The sequence below is a fragment of the Hesperophylax consimilis genome, chromosome 19 (genome assembly GCF_061612785.1).
Source record: "Hesperophylax consimilis isolate HC1 chromosome 19, BYU_Hcon_1.0, whole genome shotgun sequence".
NCBI classification, from domain to species: Eukaryota; Metazoa; Arthropoda; class Insecta; order Trichoptera; family Limnephilidae; genus Hesperophylax; species Hesperophylax consimilis.
The window spans coordinates 20,148,910-20,174,116 of NC_142854.1; the positions used below are offsets into that span (position 1 = coordinate 20,148,910).

Below are 25,207 nucleotides of genomic sequence, written 5' to 3' on the forward strand. Positions count from 1 at the left end.
TAATCAGAACTTTATAGTAATGTGATTAGAGTGCAGTGTGTTAAAAATGAATAGTCAAAAATACTCGAAATTCGCTGAAGTTGAACTTGGGACGAGGATCGGTAACTGTAGGTACGCCAGATGTTTTCAACGGAATTCTTGGAAACTCTGAAGGCCCTAACAAGTGCCCATGGTAATTTATTATCCCGACCGTCCCAAAACACGTGTGTTTTTGGCTTAAAAATTTTGTCGCCTAGAAATGTTTCAGATGCTTTAATTAAATACTGCGAGTAGAATACATCTTGGCCTTTGAAATAATTGAGTATTTTTTAGATAAGTCTTTTTATAAGCCCAGAAAACAAAAATGTACAAGGCCTATGAAAACTACTTTAAAGTTAAAAATCTCCTACTTACGAACCCATTTTCGGTTATGATTTTATTGTATAATGTGGCAAATTAAGTTATTTATAAAATAATCCAAAAAAAAAAAAATAATTATGCCTGAACATCCACAAAATAAAATAAAAAGGCACTTTTTGGCCATGTTTTTTTCTTGCATAAATCAAAACAGGCGGATGGTGTTAAGCGGGAATTTAAACCTTATCGCCATCTACATAAGGGTTGTTATTGATAGCGGCTGAATTTAAAATATTACACGACGTAGTGCATCGCCTTAATACTTTTTGGTTCTAGCACATTTAATATGCGCTCTGTCTCTCTCTAACACTTGCTGACATCATATGTCACCGTCCCATTTGAATTTTATAATGATGAGAAAAACACAGTTTTTTATTGGAAATTTAAGGCCTGATTGACCAGACTATAAATGACTATTTGCATAAATTATATTTGATATATTTTTATTTAATAAATATATATATTTTTTACAATATAAACAAACACAATTTTTTGAAAGTGTTAAAAAAAAATCTTGATTCATCCTTCCACCCCAGGGACTAGAGTCAACCGCGTTAACATTTATGTTGTATATAACTGCTGTAATGTCATTAAATTTCAGAATAATGCATATATGTCCTTGTGTGTATGCGTGATTGCCACAAAAAGTTGATAGAATGCATTGTCATCGACAACGATTCTATCTGCCGAGTATCAGTTCGATCAGATGTTGGTAAGTGGGTTAGTTTCCATTTCCAAGATTTGCATTCATTCAAACAAAAAACGGAATCGAAATTTAAATAGACACCATAAAAAGACAATATTTATTTTATTTTTTATTTATCATGATAAAACATAATTTTCATTGATTTTTCAATGCCCGGTCTCGCTGGGAGATTCCTGTGTCGAGACAGACATAGGAAATACATACATTTATTTTATTTTATTGATACATGATTTAGAGAGTACATGTGGTTTTTTGTGATATTTCACCCTCCATGCTAGGGATGACCCTGTGTTATGGCGGGTGAATTTTACAGTTTACGGACATAGAATCTATACATTAATATGATATAAAAAAAGAAAAATAAGAAAAATGATGTATAGCTAGTTTGGGTTGCAAGAGGATGGAGAAGTTAAAGAATTATAAGAAGATGAAAAATTAGAGAAATTTTTAGTAAATAGATAACTAACTAACTAACTAACCATCACGCCGTTTCACCGCAGGGGGAGGCAGAGAGGACGGACCGCCAAACAACTCGGTATTGGAACACACTCCTTGCCTCATTCACATTCATACATCGTCTCATACATACTCTTCTATTGTTCTGACTCTTGACATGGCCCGACTCAAGTATCTGATTCACTTGGTCGTGCCATGTCTTCCTCGGGCGTACCCGACTTCTGCTACCATTCACATTTGCATTGTATATTCTCCTTACACTCCTTTCTTCACTCATTCGCTCTACATGCCCAAACCATCTAAGTCCCTTTCTTGATCTTACTCATTACGCTTACATCAGCCTTGTACTCTTTGCGGATATCCACATTCCTCACACGATCATACATGGTTTTACCACACATACGCCTCAGTGATCTCATTTATACAGCATTCAATCTACTTTCATCCTTTCTTTGCCAGTTCCATGCCTCACTTCCATACATCAGGGTAGGTACCAGCACTCCATTGTGGACTGCTAACTTCGCTTCTTTGGACAATTTTTTGTTAGCGCCAACTGCGTTCAGTCCTCCATTAATGGAGTTACCTGCATTTACCCTTCTTTCAATATCTCTGTCAGCCTTCCCATCTCTCATAAACATGCTTCCTAAATACACAAATTCATCCACCTGCTCCAAGTATTCCTCATTCACAGCTATATTGCACACTGTTTTCGTACTCTCTCTTTCAAACACCATTATTTTAGACTTACTTACATTCATTATTAACTCATTCTTCACGCATACTTCGTTCATCCTAGATACGAGAGACTGCAGATCATCCATTCTATTAGCAATCAGCACCGCATCATCAGCATACAACAGGCAACATACTTTAAGATTACTCAAATTCGCGCCCAATCCCACCTCTTTCAATTCTTGCATACAATTATCCATGTATAGATTGAATAACCACGGTGACATTACGCAGCCTTGTTTAACACCTTTTGTGATATCAAACCACCTCGTAAAACCACCGTTCACCCAAACACATGCAACGCTTCCCTCATGCAGAGACGCAATTGCCTGAGTCAGATTCGCATTCACTCCATACTTTGACAACACCAAATAGATCACACTAATTAATTATATACATACTATACTACTAAGTTAGGGAATAAGGATATATTATGTTTTGTCTGAAAGATGATTAAATTGATAGAGTGTAGAATGAATGGATATTGTAGTTGTAATGTATTCCGTGTGCGAGGATCCATTTCGTAATTGGTTTTTTGAAGGACTGGGGTTGACTCGCGGTTTTTAGGTTTTCAGGTTTTCAGGATAAGGTTAAGGTTAAAGATTACATGTTTACTAAGGTTTAATTCAGCAATACATAATACTATACAATAAAATACTATGAAATTAAATACATATATTAACAAGGAAGTAATATATTAATATGGAAGTTAAGTTTCAAGCCTGTGACAGACCACGCTATAAGCGCGCTTTATTTTCGTGGCTTGGAATAGGTCAAGCCATGATGCGTATAGCATAATGTGTCGCCTACCTTAAGATGATTTTATTAATAGGTGTACATGTATAGTTATTTTAATAAAGGTTAGGTTTTGATCAGGTTGTAAAATAATTGTCACATCAAAATACAAATTTTTACACTAGTTTGCAATAATGGGATAACCTGTTTGAACAATCTAATTCTTTGTTTCAAGTTTAAATTCAGTCAGTGTTTCTATTTGTCAATTTCTGTATGATTTGTATGCTATATAAATAAAACGAGACAAAGACTTTTAAATACATATTCAAAATGTCTTTCTCTAAAGATGGTTTTAGCAAAAGGAGTTATTAGGAGCAATTTTTTATTTTAGGTTTTTTCCTTACGAGGAAGTTGGTGTTTTTTTGATTTTGATTTCCTTTTCCAATGGTTTAGTTTTGTGATTCTCTTCGACGAAGAAGATATTGAGCACCTTGACTATAGGGTACTCAACTGATATGACCACGAAGATTGAGAAAAAGAAGGTTAGGCCAATTACACCGAATGCATACAATACCTGAAAAAAAACAACATTTTATTAATTGCTGTCTTGTTTAATAACTGTCTTTTACATGGATAATGAAGAGACACCGGACAACCGTGCAAAAGCTGTCTCGCTTTATTTCTGTTGGACTTGTTATGGAGCTTAATTCTGTTGGACTTGTTATGGATCTTAATTTCTTCGGCCCAGATACTCCGAAAGCGCGATCACCAAACTTAGTATTTGGCTTGCGCTTAGGTTCCATCAGTCTGCCTACAGCTGATGATGTTGCTGATTTAAGAGTTGACTGCCTCAGACCAGTGTTTTCCAGGACGCATAGTTCAGAGATGTAGGAAGGGGCCATTTCATTGATGGATTTAAACCATCCAGCACAGTTTGTACTGGATTCTTTCAGGGCACTTGAGCCAGTGAAGGTTACGAAGGTGTTCTGAAATGTGCGAATATTTAGAAACCCCGCTTATGAGCCGTGCTGCTGCATTAAACAATGATTGAAGTTTGTCAATTTGATATTTTGGAAGGCTGGCATAAATGCCGTTGCAGTAATCGAGACGTGAGTTGATAAGTAGTTTTCCATACAAACAGAAAATATCTCCTGAGTAAAAATAAATGCCGCCGACGGGAATTGAACCCGCACCTTCTGATGTCCTGCCAGGTGCTCTGGGCCAGTGAGCTACGTCGGCTTATTCCCAACACGCCAAATAATTCAATATGTACTAGTACTTCAATCAACAATTACTGCTTATAATAATTTGTTATACTTTGTGCTATGCATAAAAAACCTTGTCTTATAAACCTTAGTTTATCATTGAAAAATAATTCCTTGAGGAGGTAATGTAAAAATGTAAAAGTTCTCACAACATTTGTGGTTTCCAGTTGCAGCCCCTTCTCGCTGTTACTAATCAGGAGATAGATGATGACAGGGTTCAGAAGGTAGGCTGTGTAAGCCAGGTTGCTGAATGGCAGCCATCCCCTGGCTGAGAACAAAGTGTTAGCGGCTCCTGCAATCAATTAATAACACTTACGTTCACTTCCAGACCCCGCTCAAGCCTTCAGTGTAATAATAATATTTGGCTAATTTATATAGCGCCGTTTTCGTGAGAAATCACCTCAAGGGCGCTGTACTTGCGATAACTGCAGCACTTCTGATAATCGCTTAAGTGTAATCCAAGTAAATCTATTGGAGTAGCCAATATTTGTGGTTTTATTGTTGACTGTAATGAATATTTGATACAACTATTGGGTTAGCTGTGGCTAACAGTTAGAATCGGAAAAGGATTCTGACTAACTTTTGGCGTTCTCGATCGACATTTTGGTGTTCATGTTTCTTCATTGTTCGAGTTTCCGGACACCGTATATAGTGAAAATCTCCAATTCCACTACAATCGGTGACAAGTTTTTTCTTAATAGAATTTATCTCAAAATCGGTTGCCCTCTGTTGAACTCGACCACAGGCGTTCTTGAAATTCGTTCATCCAAATGATAGGCAGCCGGTTGTCACCCAGTGAATTTTATAAATCAGCATATTGGTGAACACTGGCTTCTTGAGTTCGATGAATTCGGTACAGCTCCTCATAAATGTAGCAATAGTGCTTATGAACCGGTATTTGTTAACCTACCTCCATATCCAGTGAGAGAAGACAGTAGCATCCATCCTCCAGCGAGGGCGAACACATTTCTAGAGAGCATGGTGTGAAGGACGCTCATGTAGATTGAGAAGTCTCTGTCAGTGAAGCCAAGTTCTAGGTACAGTATGGAACATATACTCGCAGTCCACAATAGTCCCACAGTCACCTGTAACAGCAAATATTTTATATATTCTTTTCTTTAAACATAGCAAACCTATTGTGTGGCACAATTTCAACTGACCGTGTCCCACTTTTCTGCATATTCCATATTATTTCTGTTTGTTTCGTGTACGGATTCTACTACCAAGGTATCTCCATTATTTTGGCATGATTAGTTTTGCTTGCTTAGTGTAAATCACGACATACGCTCTATCTGTTAGGCTAAGTAAGGTAAAGATGGATTATACACCATGCGATAGTAAGCATGACGAATCAGCTACGCAAGACGTTATCGTAAATGCAACATTTTCAGATACTGTTAAATGAATATCCGCGCGAACAAGTAAATATATCTTATATTTTGCACCTTATTTAGCACAAGTTTCCCGTTGAGTTTGTTGTATAGGTAACTAAAGCACGCCCCAATGATGTAGGGACCGATTCTGGCCCACGGAGGATAGTAGTATAGCGGAGCCTTTGGGAAGAAGGTGTCTTGACTGAAAAGAGATACGCAATCATGTTACATGTTTATTTATTTATCATTTTACGGGCAAATTTTCCATGAAGAATTTAACATTAAATGAATGCAAAAAAATTACAGAGTTGACTGCGAAAGATGAGCACATAACACACAATAAGGATAACTTGAAACCTGTAAATTTGACTGTCCTAAAACGGGAATCCTTCCTAGTTGGAAAGTCAAAAGCATAAAATGTAATCAATATTATAAAAAATAAATAAAATAAAATAAAATAAAAATAAATTTGGATAGAGAAATGATAAAAATTAGGACAAAATCTAACCAACGAACAACTTTTTTGATGGCTGAATTTGAAGATATTGTCCATGAAATGTTAAACGAGCATCATACACATTTCACAAGTAAGGACTTGGGAGGACAAGTCGTCATTTGTTTTGGAGGTATCTTTGATGTGGCTCGTAAAGCACATAGCTGAACATTTTTGTGAAGTTAACACCGAGTTTATTATCAATACATATTAATAATCGCATTATTATATTCCAGTGTTTTAATTAAAAGTAATAAAGGTCCTAAATTGGATCCCTGTGGTACACCAGCGTTTATAGGATATGTACCTGAGATGCACACACTGTAGGATACGAATTGTCGGCGCAAAAATAGCAGATGATGCTCTCATTTTTGCAAATGGCGTCTTATCATCACGACTGTGACTTTTATGAAGTAAACAAAAGCAGAGTACACTTTGACAAACCACGGATCGTTAAAAACTCCTCAAGAATGCGGAGTAATTTATATGAAACCAATTTATTTTATTTACAAACAAATTTACTGCCTTAGGAAATCTAGTGTTGACTTTAGCGCCACTTTTTATATTTTATTTGAAATATTCAGCGTTTTATTTATCTAGCTAAAAATGCAAAGATAAGGCTCACAGTTTCCAAAATTCTCTCATCATTTGAACTCTCTGGTACTTACTATGGTTTGTATTCATCAAAGTAGGCAACGATTCCCAAAACAGTCAAAGATCCGGCAAACGTAGATATCAAAAGGGCCACTGCAGTTTTAAAATGTCTGAAAGAAATTTATATTTTATAATAAACAAAAAATGCATATTGATGTAATATATTTGTAATAAAAAATGTTTCACACATATTTATTTTTTAAATTTTATTTATCAATAGCTGACGTGTACCCGGAGTTTCTCGGGGACTTATAAATTGTTTAGGGTTTTGAGGCTGTGACTTCTAGATTACCTGACAACTGGGTTCATTTTTAAGGTTGAAATAATATTATTATATTGTATAAGTATTTGTTTTACTGGATCGTGCCATGTCTTCCTCGGGCAAACTTGACCTCTTCAACCATTCACTTCCATTCTCTTTACATCTCTTCTTCGTTCATCGCTTACGTCTCATTTTAACTCAGATAATTATTTGATTCATGCCTTCCTCAGGCATCTCCGACTTTTCTACCATCCACTTCACGAAGTATCATGAAAACCAATTTGTTCTCATTAAAAAACTACATAATGTCGAATTTGATTCGACTCAGTATCACTCTAGTGTAAGTCTTTATCGAGCGCCGACTAGTAAATTATAATAATATACCCTATATCAGAGACAATCAAAACCATGGTTGGTTATTTATAGTTTTAATAGTGGCCATTTTATGCTTACATCTTTGATAGGTAGAAAAGAAAAGTGATCCATACGAAGAATTGCATATCGTTGGAAAGGTAATAACTCCATGACATACACATGTCATTATAGGTTCCCGGGAAGATGTTGTTTATGTAAAGTACGTTGGTCCACCAGTACTTGGGACACTGTAGATCATTCCTCTCGTTGGTCCATTTGGCTACAGATGAACGATTACTGGCGGAAGCTGTGTACGTCAGACACAATATGTACAAGTAAACTGGGGTTATTCTGAAAATTGTAAAAGGGTTTAATATATCATGGAGTTTTTTTTCCGGGAATGAGTATCTATCAACACCTTTGCCTTAGTTCCCCTCATGTGGTTCTAAACGTTAGGGATTTAGCCAGGGTTCATGGGGGGGGTGATGTTGGCACCAACTACGTAGCGAGCCGGATAGAGAGAGGCCGATTGAGGGAGACAATTTTTCACCTCTCCTAGGTTGCTAAATCGCAGTCGTTTTGAGAGATACAAACTTGGTCCCCTGGTTCGTATGAACTATTTACCGCTATATCACGGCTGCTCGACAATAGCACCGCTTTCTTAAAAAAACATAATGTTATCTTGGTATAACAAAATCCTGTAGAATAGTTATAATACCTTCAATTTCTGACCTTTTCCATACATTCTGATGGCAGTTTGCTGTACTGGAGCCTCCTAGCGGCGTAAGTTTTACAGCATGGTTTTCTTTCATACATTTTAGTGGATTTTATGATACGCTACACTAGCGGCCAGAGTTGCTAGCCAATACGAGTAAATACTGCCAATATTTTACTGGAGTTGGGTGTATTATTAATATCCTAAGGTATTTGATATAACTACTCCATATAATGATGTATTTTAGTTTCATAGGTGTTGTGTTCCCATAAACAGTTCTCCAACCCGTCGTGGAAGGAGATTATAAATAATCGGTTCTTTGTGGTAAATCAGGTATTTATTAATACTTCGATGGTGAATCGATAGTCGACCTAACTAGAAGCTGGCTAATTGAGATCTGAGAACAGTAAATTTGTCTGGGAGCATTCTCCTTGGCCCTGGCGACTACTGGCCACTAGCTGCCATCTTACGGACTTCCACGCAAGCTCTATGCACTGCCCTCTATGGGTGCATCTGTTAAGCTCTTACTTTCCAACAATAGGCATGTTACGTACCTCCGGAATCTTTTGGCGACCGCTTTCCGAAACAGTTGGAATAGCTTTCCACAAGTGTGATTGGATTTATCCGCTAGTTCCTTTGACCTCCAAGCCCCGTGGAACATCAAAAATCCTCTAAAAAATACAATTTACTTTTAATATTAGGTGTCACTGATTCAATAATAATTAGATACATCAGTCAATTCAAGAAAGTGCTGGTTTTTTTCCATTACCATAGCAACACCGATTTAAGAACAAATTATAGTAGTTTCAAATGTGAGATTATGATTGACTCCTGAATTTGATATTTTAATATTGGACAGGGAAAATGACATAGTTTAGTTTTTCTTGAAGTTTTAGATATGTACTTACTTCAAAAAATGCTATAGTTTGGATTCAATAAATGGCTTTTTTGATGTAATATGCACATTAAGAGGAAGCTACAAGCCAAAAATGTATATATTCTTGGTATACCTTATATTTTAGGTAATAGGCATTAAAATCGCTGGACAAACGGAGTCTAGAAACGTTCGATTTCCAGCACAAAATCGGTTTTTATTTATTTTGTAAATAATTTTATAAGAAAGCAAAATAGTTAATCAAGTGAAACTGTCACAGACAATCTTAGCTACAATACTGTATTTTTTAATGTTGTTTCCTTTACGCGTTCATACATTTCTATTGAAAAAATATATTTTTTAGTAGTTTGCATTTATATTTTTTATTGAGTAATTTAATTTTCTATTTGTATCCTACTCAAGCGAAACGATAGGAAAACTTTCAATTTATCTAAAGCATATTTTTTGGTATTCATAATGTACACCAATTCGTTATAAAGATTAATCAAAATAGTGATTTGGCATTAAGCTTCGCCTTAACAAAAAAACATTTCCACGCTCTTAACACACCGATTGCCATATCCAATGAACAGAGGCATGCTGAGTCTGTTCAAAGAGTATTTCAATGTGGCCTGCTTGAATGAGTAACAGCATTGATCCCTTGTTCAACGGTGAAGTTGCCGTCGTCTTCACGAGAACGGGTCATTTTTCAACTCGTTTTTGTATAAATCGGTTTGCATTTGGAACTAGATACAGGCATCTTTTTTTCTCCTTGATATAATCCGGGCCTCTTCAAGACTCCCTTCTGAATGCCCCTACGTTGACCTACCTCACAATGCTGCCCAACCAGGTGGCGATGTAGTTACCCTATCTTAATATTGTACGGCGGCGTTCTTGGGAGGTGTTATAATATAAAACGGAATTATCTCATACAATGTTCTAAAATTCAATTTGTTAGACCATTATGTAGAAATATCTCATTTCAGGAAGTACCACAAATTTTTGAATTTTGATAGTTACATTATTTTCTTTTGAACCATCTTGTTGTTGCCAGTGAAAACCATTTAAAAGATCGCAGCGCCCTCCATTATTTCTTCACTTTCTTGATGAACTAAACGAAGTAAGTTTAATTCAGTACCTACCCTAGTAAAAAGTAGACATCGACATAGTATGAGGAATTGGAGAATAGTTGACCCAGGTACGAGTAGTTGAGAAATGTTCCGTAGGCTCGATTTATAAAGTAACTCATCACGAATAGGTAACTGTGGGCGATGATCACAAATATGGTCAAGAAAAATCTGAAAGTAAATAAGTTAGTATATTTAATAATAAGTTTATCTATATATAAAGCCTAAAAATTTTGATAGGGTTTTCACTATAATTTTGAGATTTTTTTTTCTCGAAATGTCGATGTTTTCTAATCAAGTAATAAAACAATATTTTCTGGCGCTTACATTGCTAATGCTGCCTAAACCTTATGAGATACATCAAAATAATGTACTACGGAATTGTATATCTGAAAAAGGTCTACAGAAAATGTTGTATATATCTGTTTCCTAAGGATAACCCCCAGCAACGCTGGTCAGCTAAAATATATATAAAATAAAATCTTTTGATAGAGTTTTCAAAACCTTTTAGAGAATTTCTTCCGGAAGGTTTATACATTGATTTTGCAGTATGGGATCATTGGGTGGGGAGGGGCTTTTAAGGCTTCCTTACAGCCCATAATTACAATTCAAAGAATAATTATAATAATAATCCTTAGGAAACCATACGACTTCCCTACTTTAGAGATATTTCTGGAATTTAATGTACCATCTATCGCAGAATTGTATAAATCGGCTTATTTCAAATTTATAAAGAATATTTTATACATAAAATTCACCCCTCAGATAAAACATAAGCAATAGATTCAAAACTAATGGCTTAATAGCCATCCCTATTCTTAGAACGACCACGGCTCAGCACCACTATTTGTACTTAGGTGTGAGATGGTACAATATATTGTTGTCCATTACGAATATACTTAAGATCTTGAGTATTCAATACATTCTTTGGGTCGTCAACATTACGAGTATTTAAGATAACAATGAATCTCTAGCAGTATGTCAATACGTCCTTTCTATCAGTGGCTATGAGTTATTCTTACAAGGGAATCAAGTGAAACTGAGCTGGATACCTAGGGATCAGTTAGCATCGGGTACAGCCGACATGCTGTCTCTGTCAGATGGTGTAAGTAACGCCATCTACGGAAATACCTTAAAAATACATTAACTGGATTATAATAACTTCAATCTACACCTTGATCTGATAGTCGGTCTTAAAACTACAACCAAATGACAACACTACATTTTTGTAGAGTATGTAACAAAAATTCTATCTGATGGAGAAAAAAAATCTTGAGTGGTAGGAACTGGGTAAGGAAAAATGAGATCGTAACATTTTTATGTGTGACTTACCTGATTCCTATGATTGGCATCAATACTCCTGGAGATGGATCAATCGTAAAAACCTGGTTAAAATTTGTATACCAGCTGAAACTTATAATAATCTTCTCATAAATGTTTAGAACAGGTTTCAAACATTCTTTCTTTTTTACAACTTCTTCTGTATTATCTTCCGAAAAGGGTCTGATTTCAGAACCTTGCGGTACTCCTGTATTTGATTTGATTTCTGCACGTTTTGAGGCTTCTTTTTTCGCCGTTTCCACAGCCCCCAAGGCTGGTTGGTATATGATCAGGTCATATGCAGTTCCCAGCACGACAAAAACTGCTATCATCAACGTACTGGTTCTAAAAACAGACCAAAATATAATTAAAAATTAAATAAAATATTTATTTAGCCAAATAAATGATTTATTTTTTGTAAATAATTTTTATTAAAAAATAAATCAGCCAACTTTTGTCAATTTATTTCGAACTGATAGGGCTGTATGAACATAATAAATAAATACTAATGACTAGAAGAGAGATACAACATCAACTTTGATTTTAGTGGGTGGGAGAGAGGGACAGAATTATATGTAGGGATTTTATTCTAATTATTTATTTATTTCATTTTATTTATTTATTTATTTCATTTTATTTATTTATTTATTTCATTTTATTAACGCCTAGAAGGCTTTTACATATACATGTTATGGGTTTTGTTGTTCAGTAGCATTATAAAATATTTTAATTACATAGCATAATAAATTGAGTATGAACTTACATAACAATGTGTAGGGTTATTGTTATGGTGTTATTATTTTATAAACATAAGCAAGCAAAGTTTATTGTACAAAGTACGTCGGTTGAATATTTTACAGAACATAGGTTAAACTAATACTTGAGAAAAATATAACAGATATAGGTAGGTAGTTAAGTAGATACAGTTCAAGTATATAGTTACGGTGTTATTGGAATTTGGACAATGAGTTCGATAAGTTTATATAAATATAGTGTAGTTACAAGAGTACAATAATGTAAGTAGGTAATACACACAAGACAAGTAAGTTTGTTATTATTATTATAAAGATAAACACTACAGTTTGTTGTAAACCATCTTTGTAATCATCAATCTTTATTTTGCCCGATTGGGAATTTTACAAAACAAAGCTTAGTTAATGAAACAATAAAATATGCGTTTGAAAAAAAAATTATGAATCTGTTACAAACATTCTAGTATACTGTATTTTAGTTTGTATACTGATTGGTGATGATAAACATCAATTGAGCTATACTTATTACCGAGTATGTGAAGTCTTTGAATAGGTGAGTTTTGAAAATAATTGTTAGCAGATATGGGAACATTATATAGAGCGGTCTGTCGAGTGTCGCGCGTAGGTACACGGAGCGATATAAGACTCGTCAAATCAATGGCGTCCAGTCTGCCATTCGAAATTTTGAAAAGAGATACTAAGTCGCACACTGTGCGTCTCAATGATAAATCGGTTAAATTTAGTAAGTTCATGAGGAAAGTGTAATTAAGATATTCGTTTGGAATTCCTAATTTATAATTAATAAATCGCAGAAATTTATGTTGCACTCTTTCAATTTTTAATTGGTGAATCTTATAAAATGGAGACCAGATTGTTGAGTTATACTCTAGATTACTTCTAACTAAACCAGTGAATAGCAGTTTGAAGGAATTTATTAATTTAAAATCTTTCGCTGTCCTTAATATAAAACCCAAACATTTCATGGCCTTGTTGGTTATTTCGTTTATATGAGGAACAAATGTTAGTTGCCTGTCAAAAATAATACCAAGATCCTTAATATTCTCAACTCTTTTTAGGAAAATGTTGTTGATGCTATATTGATGCGTAATGGGATTTTTGATTCGGGCAAAAGTTATCGTTTGACATTTATCAATATTGAGAAATAGTTCATTGTGGGTGCACCACTCTTGTAGCCTCACAAGATTAAATTGTAGTACGTAACAGTCATGAATATTTGTAATGGTTTTATAAATTTTGAGATCATCTGCAAATAAGAGAATCATGACTCCATCAAAAACCGTAGTTATATCATTGATAAACAATAAAAATAGTACTGGTCCTAAATGAGACCCCTGTGGGACGCCGGTAAAGACTTCGAACTGGTGTGAATAGTGTGAGTTGAGTTTAACACATATTTTTCTTTTATGCAGATAACTCTCAAACCATCTCAAAATATTCCCTGTTATTCCAAGGGCACTAAGTTTATGTATGAGAATTTTATGTGAGACTTTGTCGAATGCCTTACTAAAGTCAGTATACACTACGTCTGTTTGAAGACGCTTTTGCATTGTATTAAATAGGTATTCCTGATAGATCATCAAGTTTGTAAAAGTAGATCTATTTGCCATGAAACCATGTTGACGATGTGAAATAACTTTGTTAATCTCAGGCGAGAGTTTAGAAAGCAGAGCAGATTCAAATAGTTTAGGGATTGACGATTGGATACATATAGGTCTATAGTTAGAGATATCTGATCTATTTCCTTTCTTAAAGATTGGAAATAGAAAACTGGTTTTCCATTTTTGTGGAAAGGTGCCAATTTTTAGAGACAAGTTAAAAAGTTTAGTTAGAGGTAATGTTAAAACTGATAAGCATTTTGATAAGAAAATTGGAGGAATGTTATCGGGACCAGCCGATTTATTAATATCAAGGGATTTTAATTTAGTTCTAATATCGCTTTCTTTGAATATACATTGGCTAAAATCGATCTTGTTGTCATTGTTAGCTGTAGTTGTATCGAATAATGGAGAGTTGTTTGCAGTATCATAGACTTTGCTGAAAAATTCAGCAAACAGATTGACGACTTCTTGGGGGGTATCGGCCATTTTATTATCTAAATACATGTTTGACGGAATACTAGAGTCATTATTATTGAGCATGTTCGCAAATTTATAAATGTTCTGAGGATTAGCTGCTGCCAATTCTTCGCAGTTTTCGATACACCTTTTGTAACATAACTTGGACATATTTTTATTTAAATGCAGACCTATCATATTTCTGTGGAATATACATATCAGAAGATTGATCTAAGTGTTCCGCATATTCCGAATAACCTAGGTAGGTAATTCTATTATAATATAATAATAATATTGGAAAATTTTTATAGCGCCGCTTTTGTAAGTTATCACCTCAGGGGCATTGAGGTATCTCACGTATTTTTAGACAGTGTTGAGAATTGGCGTAGGGCGCCAGTGTTGATTTTGGAGCTCCCCCCGTTATGGGCCAGCGTTGAGAATCACGCAGAGCGCTAGTGCCGGCTTTGGCATTGTCAGTGGTAGAATCATGATAATCTAATTATTCAGCTCAGTTAGGGTCGGCAAGGAATACCTTTACACGGGGGACATTCAACAATCTAGACTCCACTTCCCTCGTCAAATTAAAGTCCTATGGGAATGAAAAATGAGTGTATTTACAGTCAACAGGTACATTGTATAACACAAAATGGGGACACAGTATACATCCTAAATTATTTCCTGGCTGATTGAATTGAACAATCTCTTTCTAGTATTTGCTGACGTGTTTAACAGACATTAAAAGAAGGCACATAATGGGATAAAGGTTTGGTGTACGCTTACATGAGTTGTCCCCGGGGATTCAGGAGTTTCGAGGCCATCGAGGTGTTACTCACAGTCATTGTGGAGTGGTAACCAAGGTTGTGATCGTCTACACGCGCAAAACGGGCGCGTGCTAGACTTAAGTAATGTTGCGGGAACGGGGTCTGGCACTCAGCGTCCGAGAACGGTTTTATAGTGGCAAACCGCACATGTTGTTGAGACCAAGGCTAGATTTGGAATGGCGGTCGCCGCTGGTTACAAAAACCGTTGGGGCCTGGCGTTGGTGCGCAGTAGAATGTGCGCGTCAGGTTAGTTTCGCGGGGATTTTAAAATGCGTTTGAGAGATCTGCTTCGTGACAACAGTATTAAACAACAATGCCAAAACAAAACCCAGAAAACCATATTAAGAGGATTAACGCTTGCAACAAAGTCCCACTTCTACATACATAAAACTTCATCACAATCTGTCCTGATGATGGACACTGTAACACAGTTTCTTAATATTGGCTAAAGAAGAAGGAAACGCAACACGGCATTATAACCAAAAAAAGAGTTCATTTTGTTTTTAATTTCTCTTGCACCTAAGATTGGGAGTACCTAAGTTCACCTACTTTTGCGCAAATGACATATAACCGTTGGATTTCAATAACAACGCCCTCGGATAGAAAAGAGAAACGGAGGGTACTCATGGATGAGATTGGATGAAAACTTAGAGTTCAGATTGTTTAAAACTGTTTCATATTTAATAAAAATCACAGATAAAAGTGTGGTATGAACCAATAGTTTCCACCACACGCATAGACATTTTGATAGTCTGTGCACCGTTGGATAATAGCTTGGCAACAGTCAACAGGCTTCTTCAATACATCTACATTTGTTTCATTTATCACTGGCAAAAATTAACACATTTGAGGGGGGTCTAAGTCCAAAGTTAAATGCCGAAAGTATGGTCTTCGGAAGTCAATCCATTATGTATGTTTAACAATATACTTACATAAATATGATTGCGATCGGATGATATATCCATGATAAGTCTTCTCCAGTTTTAATCACACTGTCCATCTTAAATGACGCGTTGTACAACTGTTGGTAATTGAGAACCCCGGAGTCAAAATACTCCTGCAGAAGGTCACTTATAACATCTTCTCTGCAAACTAATGGCAGGCAAAGTCCAAGAGTCATCTTCGTCTGAAAAAAATTCTAATTTTAAAACTTTAGCTGATACATACGTAATTTTGGATTGTAATAAAATTAATAAATGCCTTCCATGTAGATTTGAATGGGAATCAATGTCATACACTGGGTCCCTGAGGAAAACAATTTCCCTCAAGGCTTATGTCTTCTTTGGGGATGCTGTGGGCAAGGTATATTTAAAAAAAGGATAAAGGAAGATCTGGGAATGAAAAAGGTGTGTGGTGTGGGTCGTAGTTTAGGGGTTGTTAGTGTGTCCAGGAGTGGTGACATATAAATCCATCCGCTGCAGTGCAAGGCAATGGGTTGAGAGAGACAAGTTAGAGAGGTTAAAGAGTCTTCCTCAATCTGCTTCCTCCGATCCGACCCGCCACACAGTTTGTGGGTAGATGCATCCTCTACCAAGAATTTTACAAACCTCATCCCACGAGTCCTCAGTTTGGCGATTTGATTCCTGGACACACTGGCCATCAGATTCATCTATTTTTCTTCCTAGGACTTTTTTCTCTTTCCTTTACTTTAAATATCCTCAACACAGCGTACCCAAAGAGTACATAGGCCCTGAAGGAGATTATTTACCTCAATGTCTCCTATGTTTAGTTAGTGTAAAGAAAACAACTGCAGAACCGAACTCAAGAATGCTAGAATGAAGAAAAATCTATTAGCTTAAAAGTTACCTCGTTATCCCAATGCGTGAATATCTGGAACGTTGAGTTATGATAGAAATAGGCGGCGAAATAGGCCACCTGGAAGGCTGCCACTGTCTGAGGACTATCTTCGGTATAGGGCAGCACGTCTGGACTGATGTTTGGCCTCCTCAGCGAGGTTGAGAGGCCGCACTGGCTTTTTGAGCCCAGCCAGTAGTTATTTCCCCAGTAGAAACCACCCTCGGGTCGTCCAGAGGCGTCTAGCACTATACATAAATTAGGAAGCTCATTTATTTATTTTATTTTACAGCGAAGAATTATTATTGACTCACGAAAGTGCTGTAGTTCAACATTCAGTTTAACATTTAGTTCAACATTCAGTTCAACACTTAGTTCAATATTCATTCAAACATTCTCGCTATAGACTCAGAAATAATTAATAAATTGCTTTTCGTCAATCAACATTGATCTCAAGATGAAGCTTAATTTAATATTTTTTCAACAATATATTGATATCATGATGAAGCTTAATTTAATATTGTTGCAATAACATATTGATATCACGATGAAGCTTAATTTAATATTGTTTCAACAATATATTGATCTCATGATGAAGCTCAATTCAATATTGTTTCAACAAAATATTGATATCATGATAAAGCCTAATTTAATATCCTTTCAACAGTGTATTGATTATATCACGACGAAGCCTAATTCAATATTCTTTCAACAAAATATTCATATCGTGATGTAACTTAATTTAATATTGTTTCAACAACATGTTGATATCACGATGAAACTTAATTTAATATTGTTTTAACAATATATTGATATCATGATGAAACTAAATTTAATATCGTTTTAACGATATATTGATATCATGATGAAACTTATTATTTTTACTTACATTTGACAGCCCATCTCTCAGTGTTTCTTATACCCTCTTCAATATCTGTTAGCTGCTTGATGCATTCGGAATCTGAGCCATTTTTGGTAGCAATCAGCGCTATTCCGTAATAGATGGACTGCTTCTCAAACTGTCGGCTGTCGCTGTCACATTTCACAAACACTGCCACTGTCGCGAGAAGGAAAATTCCAAATCGAAATTTCGTATAATCCACCATTTTGTTTATATCACTGAAGCAAACTGGTTTTAACTGAACAGTATTTTATTTCTTAAATTTTGATACAAACATCATCCATTTGCTTGTCAAATTCACGTTTTAAAATGCATTAACTGGATCAGAAGCTGCGCAATTAAATTTATTATACGTTTATTTATAGATAAATTTATTGGGTAAAAAAGACTTTTGCCACTGTTCAATCCAATTGAAAAGGTACGTTAGGTGACTTAGCAAGGGTACCCGGGTTAATATGGTGAGGTTTGTCCTGGTCTTGTCGGCGGATGCACCTGCTCATAAGTTGCGTGGCGGGCTGGATTGGAGAGGCTGGTTGAGGGAGATTCTTTGACCTCTCCAGCAATACTTATCTCGAGCCATCGCCTTGCAGTACTGTAGGAGAGATGGATTTATACGGCCTTCTGGACCACATTCATACCCACCCAAAGCTTTCTCTCCTTTATTTTCTTAAAAATAGACTCCACGCAGCATCCTCAAATATAACGTTAGCCCTGAGTGAATTTTTTCCATCCGGGCATCCAGTGTGGAATTATTGTAAAAATGGCGATGCAATAACCTTAAAAATTGATAGAAATCATGCATTTTTTACACCAGTCAAAAAACAGCATCAAAAGGCATTTTTTAGTTTTCAATTTCTACCCCTTTATATCAAGTTTCTCGTTATCTCTTTAAGGCGATGCACTACGTCGTGTAATATTTTAAATTGAGCCGCTATCAATAACAACCCTTACGTAGATGGCGATAAGTTTTAAATTCCCGCTTAACACCATCCGCCTGTTTTGATAGATGCAAGAAAAAAACATGGCCAAAGAGTGCCTTTTATTTTATTTTGTGGATGTCCAGGCATAAATATTTAATTTTTTCTCGATCATTTTATAAATAATTTAATTTGCCACATTATACAATAAAATCATAGCCGAAAATGGGTTCGTAAGTAAGAGATTTTGAACATTAAAGCAGTTTTCATAGGCCTTTACATTATTTTTTTCTGTGCTTATGAAAAGACTTATCTAAAAAATACTCGATTATTTCAAAGGCCAAGATGTATTCTACTCGCAGTATTTAATTAAAGCATCTGAAACATTTCTAGGCGACCAAATTTTCAAACTAAAAACACATGATTTTGCATTACTACGTATGGCATCGCCTTAAGTTTTTAAGTTCTAAAAAAATATATATGTTTTTTTGAAGATAATATCAATACATTTGTTATGTCGAAACTTTAATTATATATAATTGCCTCGATATAAAAAAATCGCAAAATAAGCTTCGAAAATTATTAAAAACACGTTTTGTTCTGTTATTTAATATGTTATAAGCATGAAAAAATCCACAGTGTTACTTTAAATGCAACTAAAGCATTTTTCGTGAGGTTTTCGTCCTATTTCAAACGAATCGTGTTTTATTAAATATTTTCACAATTATTATTATCGTTTTTTTTAAATATTAACTCGCTCCCTCTATCATTCTTATTTATACATATATATCCCATTGAAATAATATTTGAACGCGATATATATTTACTGCCTACATAAACATAGTTCGTGTTTCAAATGATTAAAAAGAGTTTTTTCCTGGTAACCAAATATTTAAAAATATATCACACAGACATTAAAAATGAACTGTGACATTTGTATAGAAAACAGCGTTAACTTCTGGGTCTCTTCGGTTACTACCAGATTATTCTGGTTGTATTAATTTATTACACCTAACTAATTATATGCAATAATGAATTGGGTTAGAATGAGATGATTATATACCGTATTTAAGAACTTTACACTCGGATGTCGTGCAACAGTATTTAGCGAATATGTAACAGTGCGCGGAGAAAAATGAGTAGTACTGATTTATTAAAAAAGCTCTTCAAATTATCGGTTAAAAACGGGACTGCAGGCCGCTTTCTGATAGACTTCATGTTTCATTCAGATTTTTTTATTTTATTTTTTTAACGCCCAGAGGGCTTTTACATGGTTGGTAGTATAATTTTAATTTGACAGATACTTTGAAACATAAAAAATAAGAATAAAATTACATTTGATAAAAGCTATGCAACAAGTCATACAAACACAATAAACAAAAACAGAAAATTACAGCTATTTGTAGGTTTACATGATGTGTTTAGGAGTATTGTTGAAATAAATGTTTTAAATGATCAACAAAACTTGCCAAGTTGGTATTGAATATGTCAACATCACCCAAGTAATGATTTCCCATGGTGTGAAGTCGTTGTATCGGAGAGTGGGCAATGTAATTACGCTAATGTGTGCTGCTGTAGAATATTGTATTTTGTCGTGTTGTTACTGTGGGTGTATGTATGTTTATAAGTTGCAGGAGTTCACAACAGTCGAATTTAGAGTTAAGTATTTTGAATAAGAACGTTAAATCGTTTATTTTTCGTCTATCTTCTAATGTATGTATTTTTAGAGTATTTAATAAGAAATTGTATTTTAAGTCTTCGACAGGGATGTTTAATTTAAAATTTATAAAACGTAGAATTTTTTTTTTGTATTCGCTCAATGTGAGTTATATTCAATTATTGGTATTATCTTCGTCTTCAATCCATATTTTATAATCGAATATTGAAACCCGAATTCAATCGATTACAATAATTATCCGATCTCCAAAAAATAATCACTTTTATTATCATCACAATAAAAAGATCAAATCTTATCCACAGAAACGTAAAAAAAAAAGTATTCACAATTTCACTGACGGCATAAGACTCTCATAACTCGACGCTTACATTTTAATTATTTATGATGAACTTATTACTAAAATCTCAAATGTTTCTAGAGGGATACCTCGGGAAGTTACTAATTCAACGTCTAGAAAAAAAAATCTGATGCCTATCGCTAATTTTATAGTTTAAAAACGTTTTATAAAATTTTCGAACCGTTTTACATAAAATATTTTAATCGCAAGGTCCTGTTTTTATTAATCTTAAATATAAATAACTTGCATCCTTAGTGATCCCTCTAGAAATATTTGTGATTTTAGTAATACGTTCATCAGAATTTATTAAAATAAACCGCACTGAAAGATCGATTTTCTAGGCCTGCTAGGGCAAACTCGACCGTAGGTCCATCCATTACGCATTTTTACACGACTTAATCACTATCGGTAAGATTCCCACTTTACTTTAAAGATTTGATAGGGCAAATTCAACAGCAGGTCTGTCCAATACACCAGAATCACGCATCGCATATTTTTGAGCACGGCTGCTTTACTTAGGTCGTTAAGATTCTGGGTTTGTCTTAGGGTATTGTCTTGTCTTAATGTAAGTCTAACCCAAAGTTTACGTCAAGCTCTATTACCACTAGGTCACAGTAGAATGTTTAACTTAGAAACGTTGAGTTTAGATTCGCGAATTCAACTGAATTCAAAATGAAAATTATTATAAATGAACCTCATCTTTGATTGCATAAGTGTCTGAGTTACATCTCTCATCTTTCTCGTCAAATTACAAAAATATTTAAAACAACACAAAACGAAATAAACATGCATCAATTTCACATGATAAGTATAAACTTACAAATCTTATGATTTCAGAGCAAATTTGTTTACAATTTAAATAAGATAAACTTATTAGAAATATACTTTTTTGGACGTGAAGTTTACTGTTCACAGATATTTTTTTAGCTCCGTACAGGAGGCCCTGAGGAAAATTTTCTCTCAGGGACTGTTTCGTCTTTGGAGATACTGTGTGGAGGGTCTATTTAGAGAAAGGAAGAAGATAAAGTTCCGGGAAGAAAAACAAGATATAAGGGATGAAAGGAATCTGGGGATCAATGTCTCCAGGAGTGACGGACGTATGAATCCATCCATCCCACTGCGGTGCAAGGGGATGGGTCGAGAGAGAATTCGGCTGGAGATGTCAAAAGGTCTCCCTCGACCCGTCTCTCCCAATCCGACCCGCCACGAAATAGGTGGGCAAACGCATTCGCCGCCAAGAACTAAACAAACCTCACCCTATGAACCCCGACAACCCTGCTAAGTAACCAGACGTAGCGAGCCATTTGGGGTGACCTATGGTAGGGGTGTTGGTTATCCAATAAATGGTTCCCGGGGCGGCGCGCGGTACAAACACGCCAAAACAAAGACAGATGATGTCAAATAATATCCGCCATCTTAAATTGTACGAAAATCGGTACGCAAATAGAACACGTTCCGAAATCCATACGAAAAGACAAATCGTCGTGTAAAACGTCCATATATATACAGGGTGTCCGGAAACTCGTAGTACAAGCGGGAAACTGGTGAATCTACATCACATTTGGAGTCGATTTTGTAGTATATTTTTTTTTTATTTGAGCTTTCGTTATCGAGTAAATCGAGTTTGAAGTTGATTTTATTTTTTATTTTTTTTTTTTTTAATCAAATTGTTATAAATTATTACTGAAGATCAAAGTACCCAACTAATTAAAACTATTTGAAAGTAAAACAAATGAAGAAACTCGGATTTGAAGCATTATTTTGAAATCACCCTTCATTTAACCCGGTGTAATCATAAAATATTTCTGCTCTGCAGGGTTAAAACATCTGTTATTCAACCCTAAACACCAGAAAAAACTTTAACCCTAAAATAGCCGAAAAATATATTTTTTTGGTTTTTTTTTTTTTTTTTGAAAATGCTCAAATCAAAAAACTTTATGTTTTTTTGGGTTCCACATGTGGTGTAGATTCTTCAGTTTCCCGCTTGTACTACGAGTTTCCGGACACCGTGTATATACATAGATTTATATAATAATAGAGTTGTCAGGCCCATACAAACTAGAGGTGGGTCCTATGAGTACTTTTCGTTACTGGGTACAATGAGTACAGGTACAGAAAAATACCGGTGACAAAATACTTAAAAGTATTTAATACCGAAATGAGGATTGATTCAGAATACGTAATTCTAATCATAAATTCAGCCCATATATTCCCCACAAATATTCTAAGTGAGCTTGACTCCCCCTTTTATTATTCTAAATCCATGGGGGGGGGGGGGGGGGGTAGCTACGAAATTCCAAACTTCCTCATATTTTTCCGATGGCAAAATATCATGTCATCAAATACCCATCAAAAATACCCTTCAAATATCCCCATCAAAAATACCTACTAAAAATACCCATCAAAAATACCAATTAAAAATACCTGGTAAAAGTACCTATTAAAAATATTTAGTCCCGGTATAAAATACTCATGAGTATTTTGGAACCAGGTATTTTGGAGATCTGTCACAAGTACAAAGTATCGCATGGAAATACCCGGTTCTTTTACTGGGTACGATAAATACGTCTCACCTCTAATACAAACGCGAAATCAAAGCGTGTTTGATTTCGTTGTGGGGAGGTGCGTGATGCAGAGAGGGCATCGTGAGTTCGACTTGGTTCGACTTGGTTCGGCTTGGTTCGAACCTTTCCGGCACCGCGAGTATGCTGCCCTGCAGTGGTGGTTAAATGTAAACAAAACTCTCCAGTGCTGTTCTTGCAGTATCCATATTTTATTTTATGATAGTTAAGTGTGAAATAATAAAGGTATAACAATTAACAATTTGGTTTCGGAGTATTAATAACTTTAAACGCTCTTTACCACAAATGAGAAAGTAATTTAAGATTAAAGGATTAATAATGTTGGAAGTTTCGAAAATGACTAAGTGATCATCTGAAATGATGAAAGATATATAAAAGCAATGTCACATTTTGTGCTGTCATCACAAAAATAAAACTGGAAATAGTGCCACGCATAGTGTCGGTCGACCGACGCACAGTGGGCTGAAAATCGCTTTTCATAGACATAGAGACTTGAATTTTCAAGGGTATTTTTTTGGCTAGAAATGGATTCTGCTGATCATTACTATGCTATAAAATTTGGTACGAAGCAATTGCGTGTACAAATGAAGGAGTTATCATTTTTTTAAGAAAAAATTGTATGGCACTGACATTAAAAATGAGGCTATCTCTGGAATCATAAGGTTGGCCATTCTATCCTCACACACAGATATACTACTATTTATTTGTATTTTTTGACATACTTCGTACTGTGGCGCAATGTGCGATTTTTTTTTAAATCCTCAAAGTTGAAAAAAAACAGCCTCAGCCTTTTTTCAGCCTCATTTTTAATGTCAGTGCCATACAAATTTTTCTTAAAAAACTCCTTCATTTGCACACGCAATTTCTTCATACTGATGTGATCAGCAGTATCCATTTCTAGCCAAAAAAATACCTGGTTGTGCGGAACTCTTTCGTACGCAATTGTGCGGGGGGGTTGCGGTAATGCGGATGCGATATAGACTAAGACAAATAAAAACGAATTGAATTGCCTTAGTGTTTTGCAAGAGGAAAATGAGTAGGAAAGGCCAAAAGACTTACCCCGGTCTCGTTCTCCTTAAGCCGCTGGTTCTGCTCTCTTATCAGTTTGCATACAATTAACATTAACACTTAACACAAAACAAAAAACACAGTGAAATTCACTGCGGCGGGTAAAACTGTTTCACTGGACGATTGTGCTCCAAAATGATCACAGCCGAGTTCAACATATGCGGGTTTCAATATGACACGAAATGTTCGCGGGTAAGATGCAACGATAACAACTGAACAATAATCCTTGTCTTTGGCCCGGATCAAGGAAAGGGGACAAGGGACAAAGGGGGGTGAAGGGTACACATTTAAGGCTATTCAATTTTAAACCTCACGCGCAACTATCCCCCCCGCCTTGAAAGGGTGCGAAATCACCCCTTTTAAAACCGCATTGTCATGGCATTTATCATATAAACAAATTAACATAACCTAAAGTTATCCTAAATTTCCTAACCTACATTGACTAAACCTAATGCTACTAGACTACTATTGAGTTGGCAAAGGGTATAGCCGTATTACTGGGCGAATATAAGATCCCAGCACTGTTCTGACACGAGCAACACGAATTACTCCATCTTTTGCGGGGAAAACTTCATCAATAATAGCTAACGGCCAATGTAATGGTGGGGCGTTTTCAGTTCCCACTATTACTACTAAGCCGACCTTTACTGGATTAGTAGGAGTATTCCATTTTGGACGTACTTGCAAAGTATGCAAGTAATCTAATCTCCATCGCTTCCAGAATGATTGAATTAATTTATCGAGTAAATCATGACGCGATAGAAGGTTCAAATTATCCTTCTCGATTTCTATGGCGGGCAGGTGTTTTAAGGGAGTTGTC

At 35.4% G+C, this 25,207-nt stretch overlaps 1 protein-coding gene across 1 annotated transcript in view; it reads right to left on the minus strand.

The window, feature by feature from the left end:
- Positions 1 to 3,425: 3,425 nt before the first annotated feature.
- LOC149414965 (uncharacterized) overlaps positions 3,426 to 25,207 on the minus strand; it is a 50,933-nt gene continuing 29,151 nt past the window's right edge. The window contains exons 2-9 of the mRNA XM_089642950.1: positions 17,794 to 17,961; positions 16,917 to 17,152; positions 16,043 to 16,236; positions 7,526 to 7,777; positions 5,736 to 5,865; positions 5,201 to 5,375; positions 4,440 to 4,582; positions 3,426 to 3,599 (exon numbers count right to left, since the gene is read on the minus strand). Coding sequence (XP_089499076.1) covers positions 3,426 to 3,599; positions 4,440 to 4,582; positions 5,201 to 5,375; positions 5,736 to 5,865; positions 7,526 to 7,777; positions 16,043 to 16,236; positions 16,917 to 17,152; positions 17,794 to 17,961 — 1,472 coding nt within the window. The remainder of the gene's footprint in view (positions 3,600 to 4,439; positions 4,583 to 5,200; positions 5,376 to 5,735; positions 5,866 to 7,525; positions 7,778 to 16,042; positions 16,237 to 16,916; positions 17,153 to 17,793; positions 17,962 to 25,207) is intronic.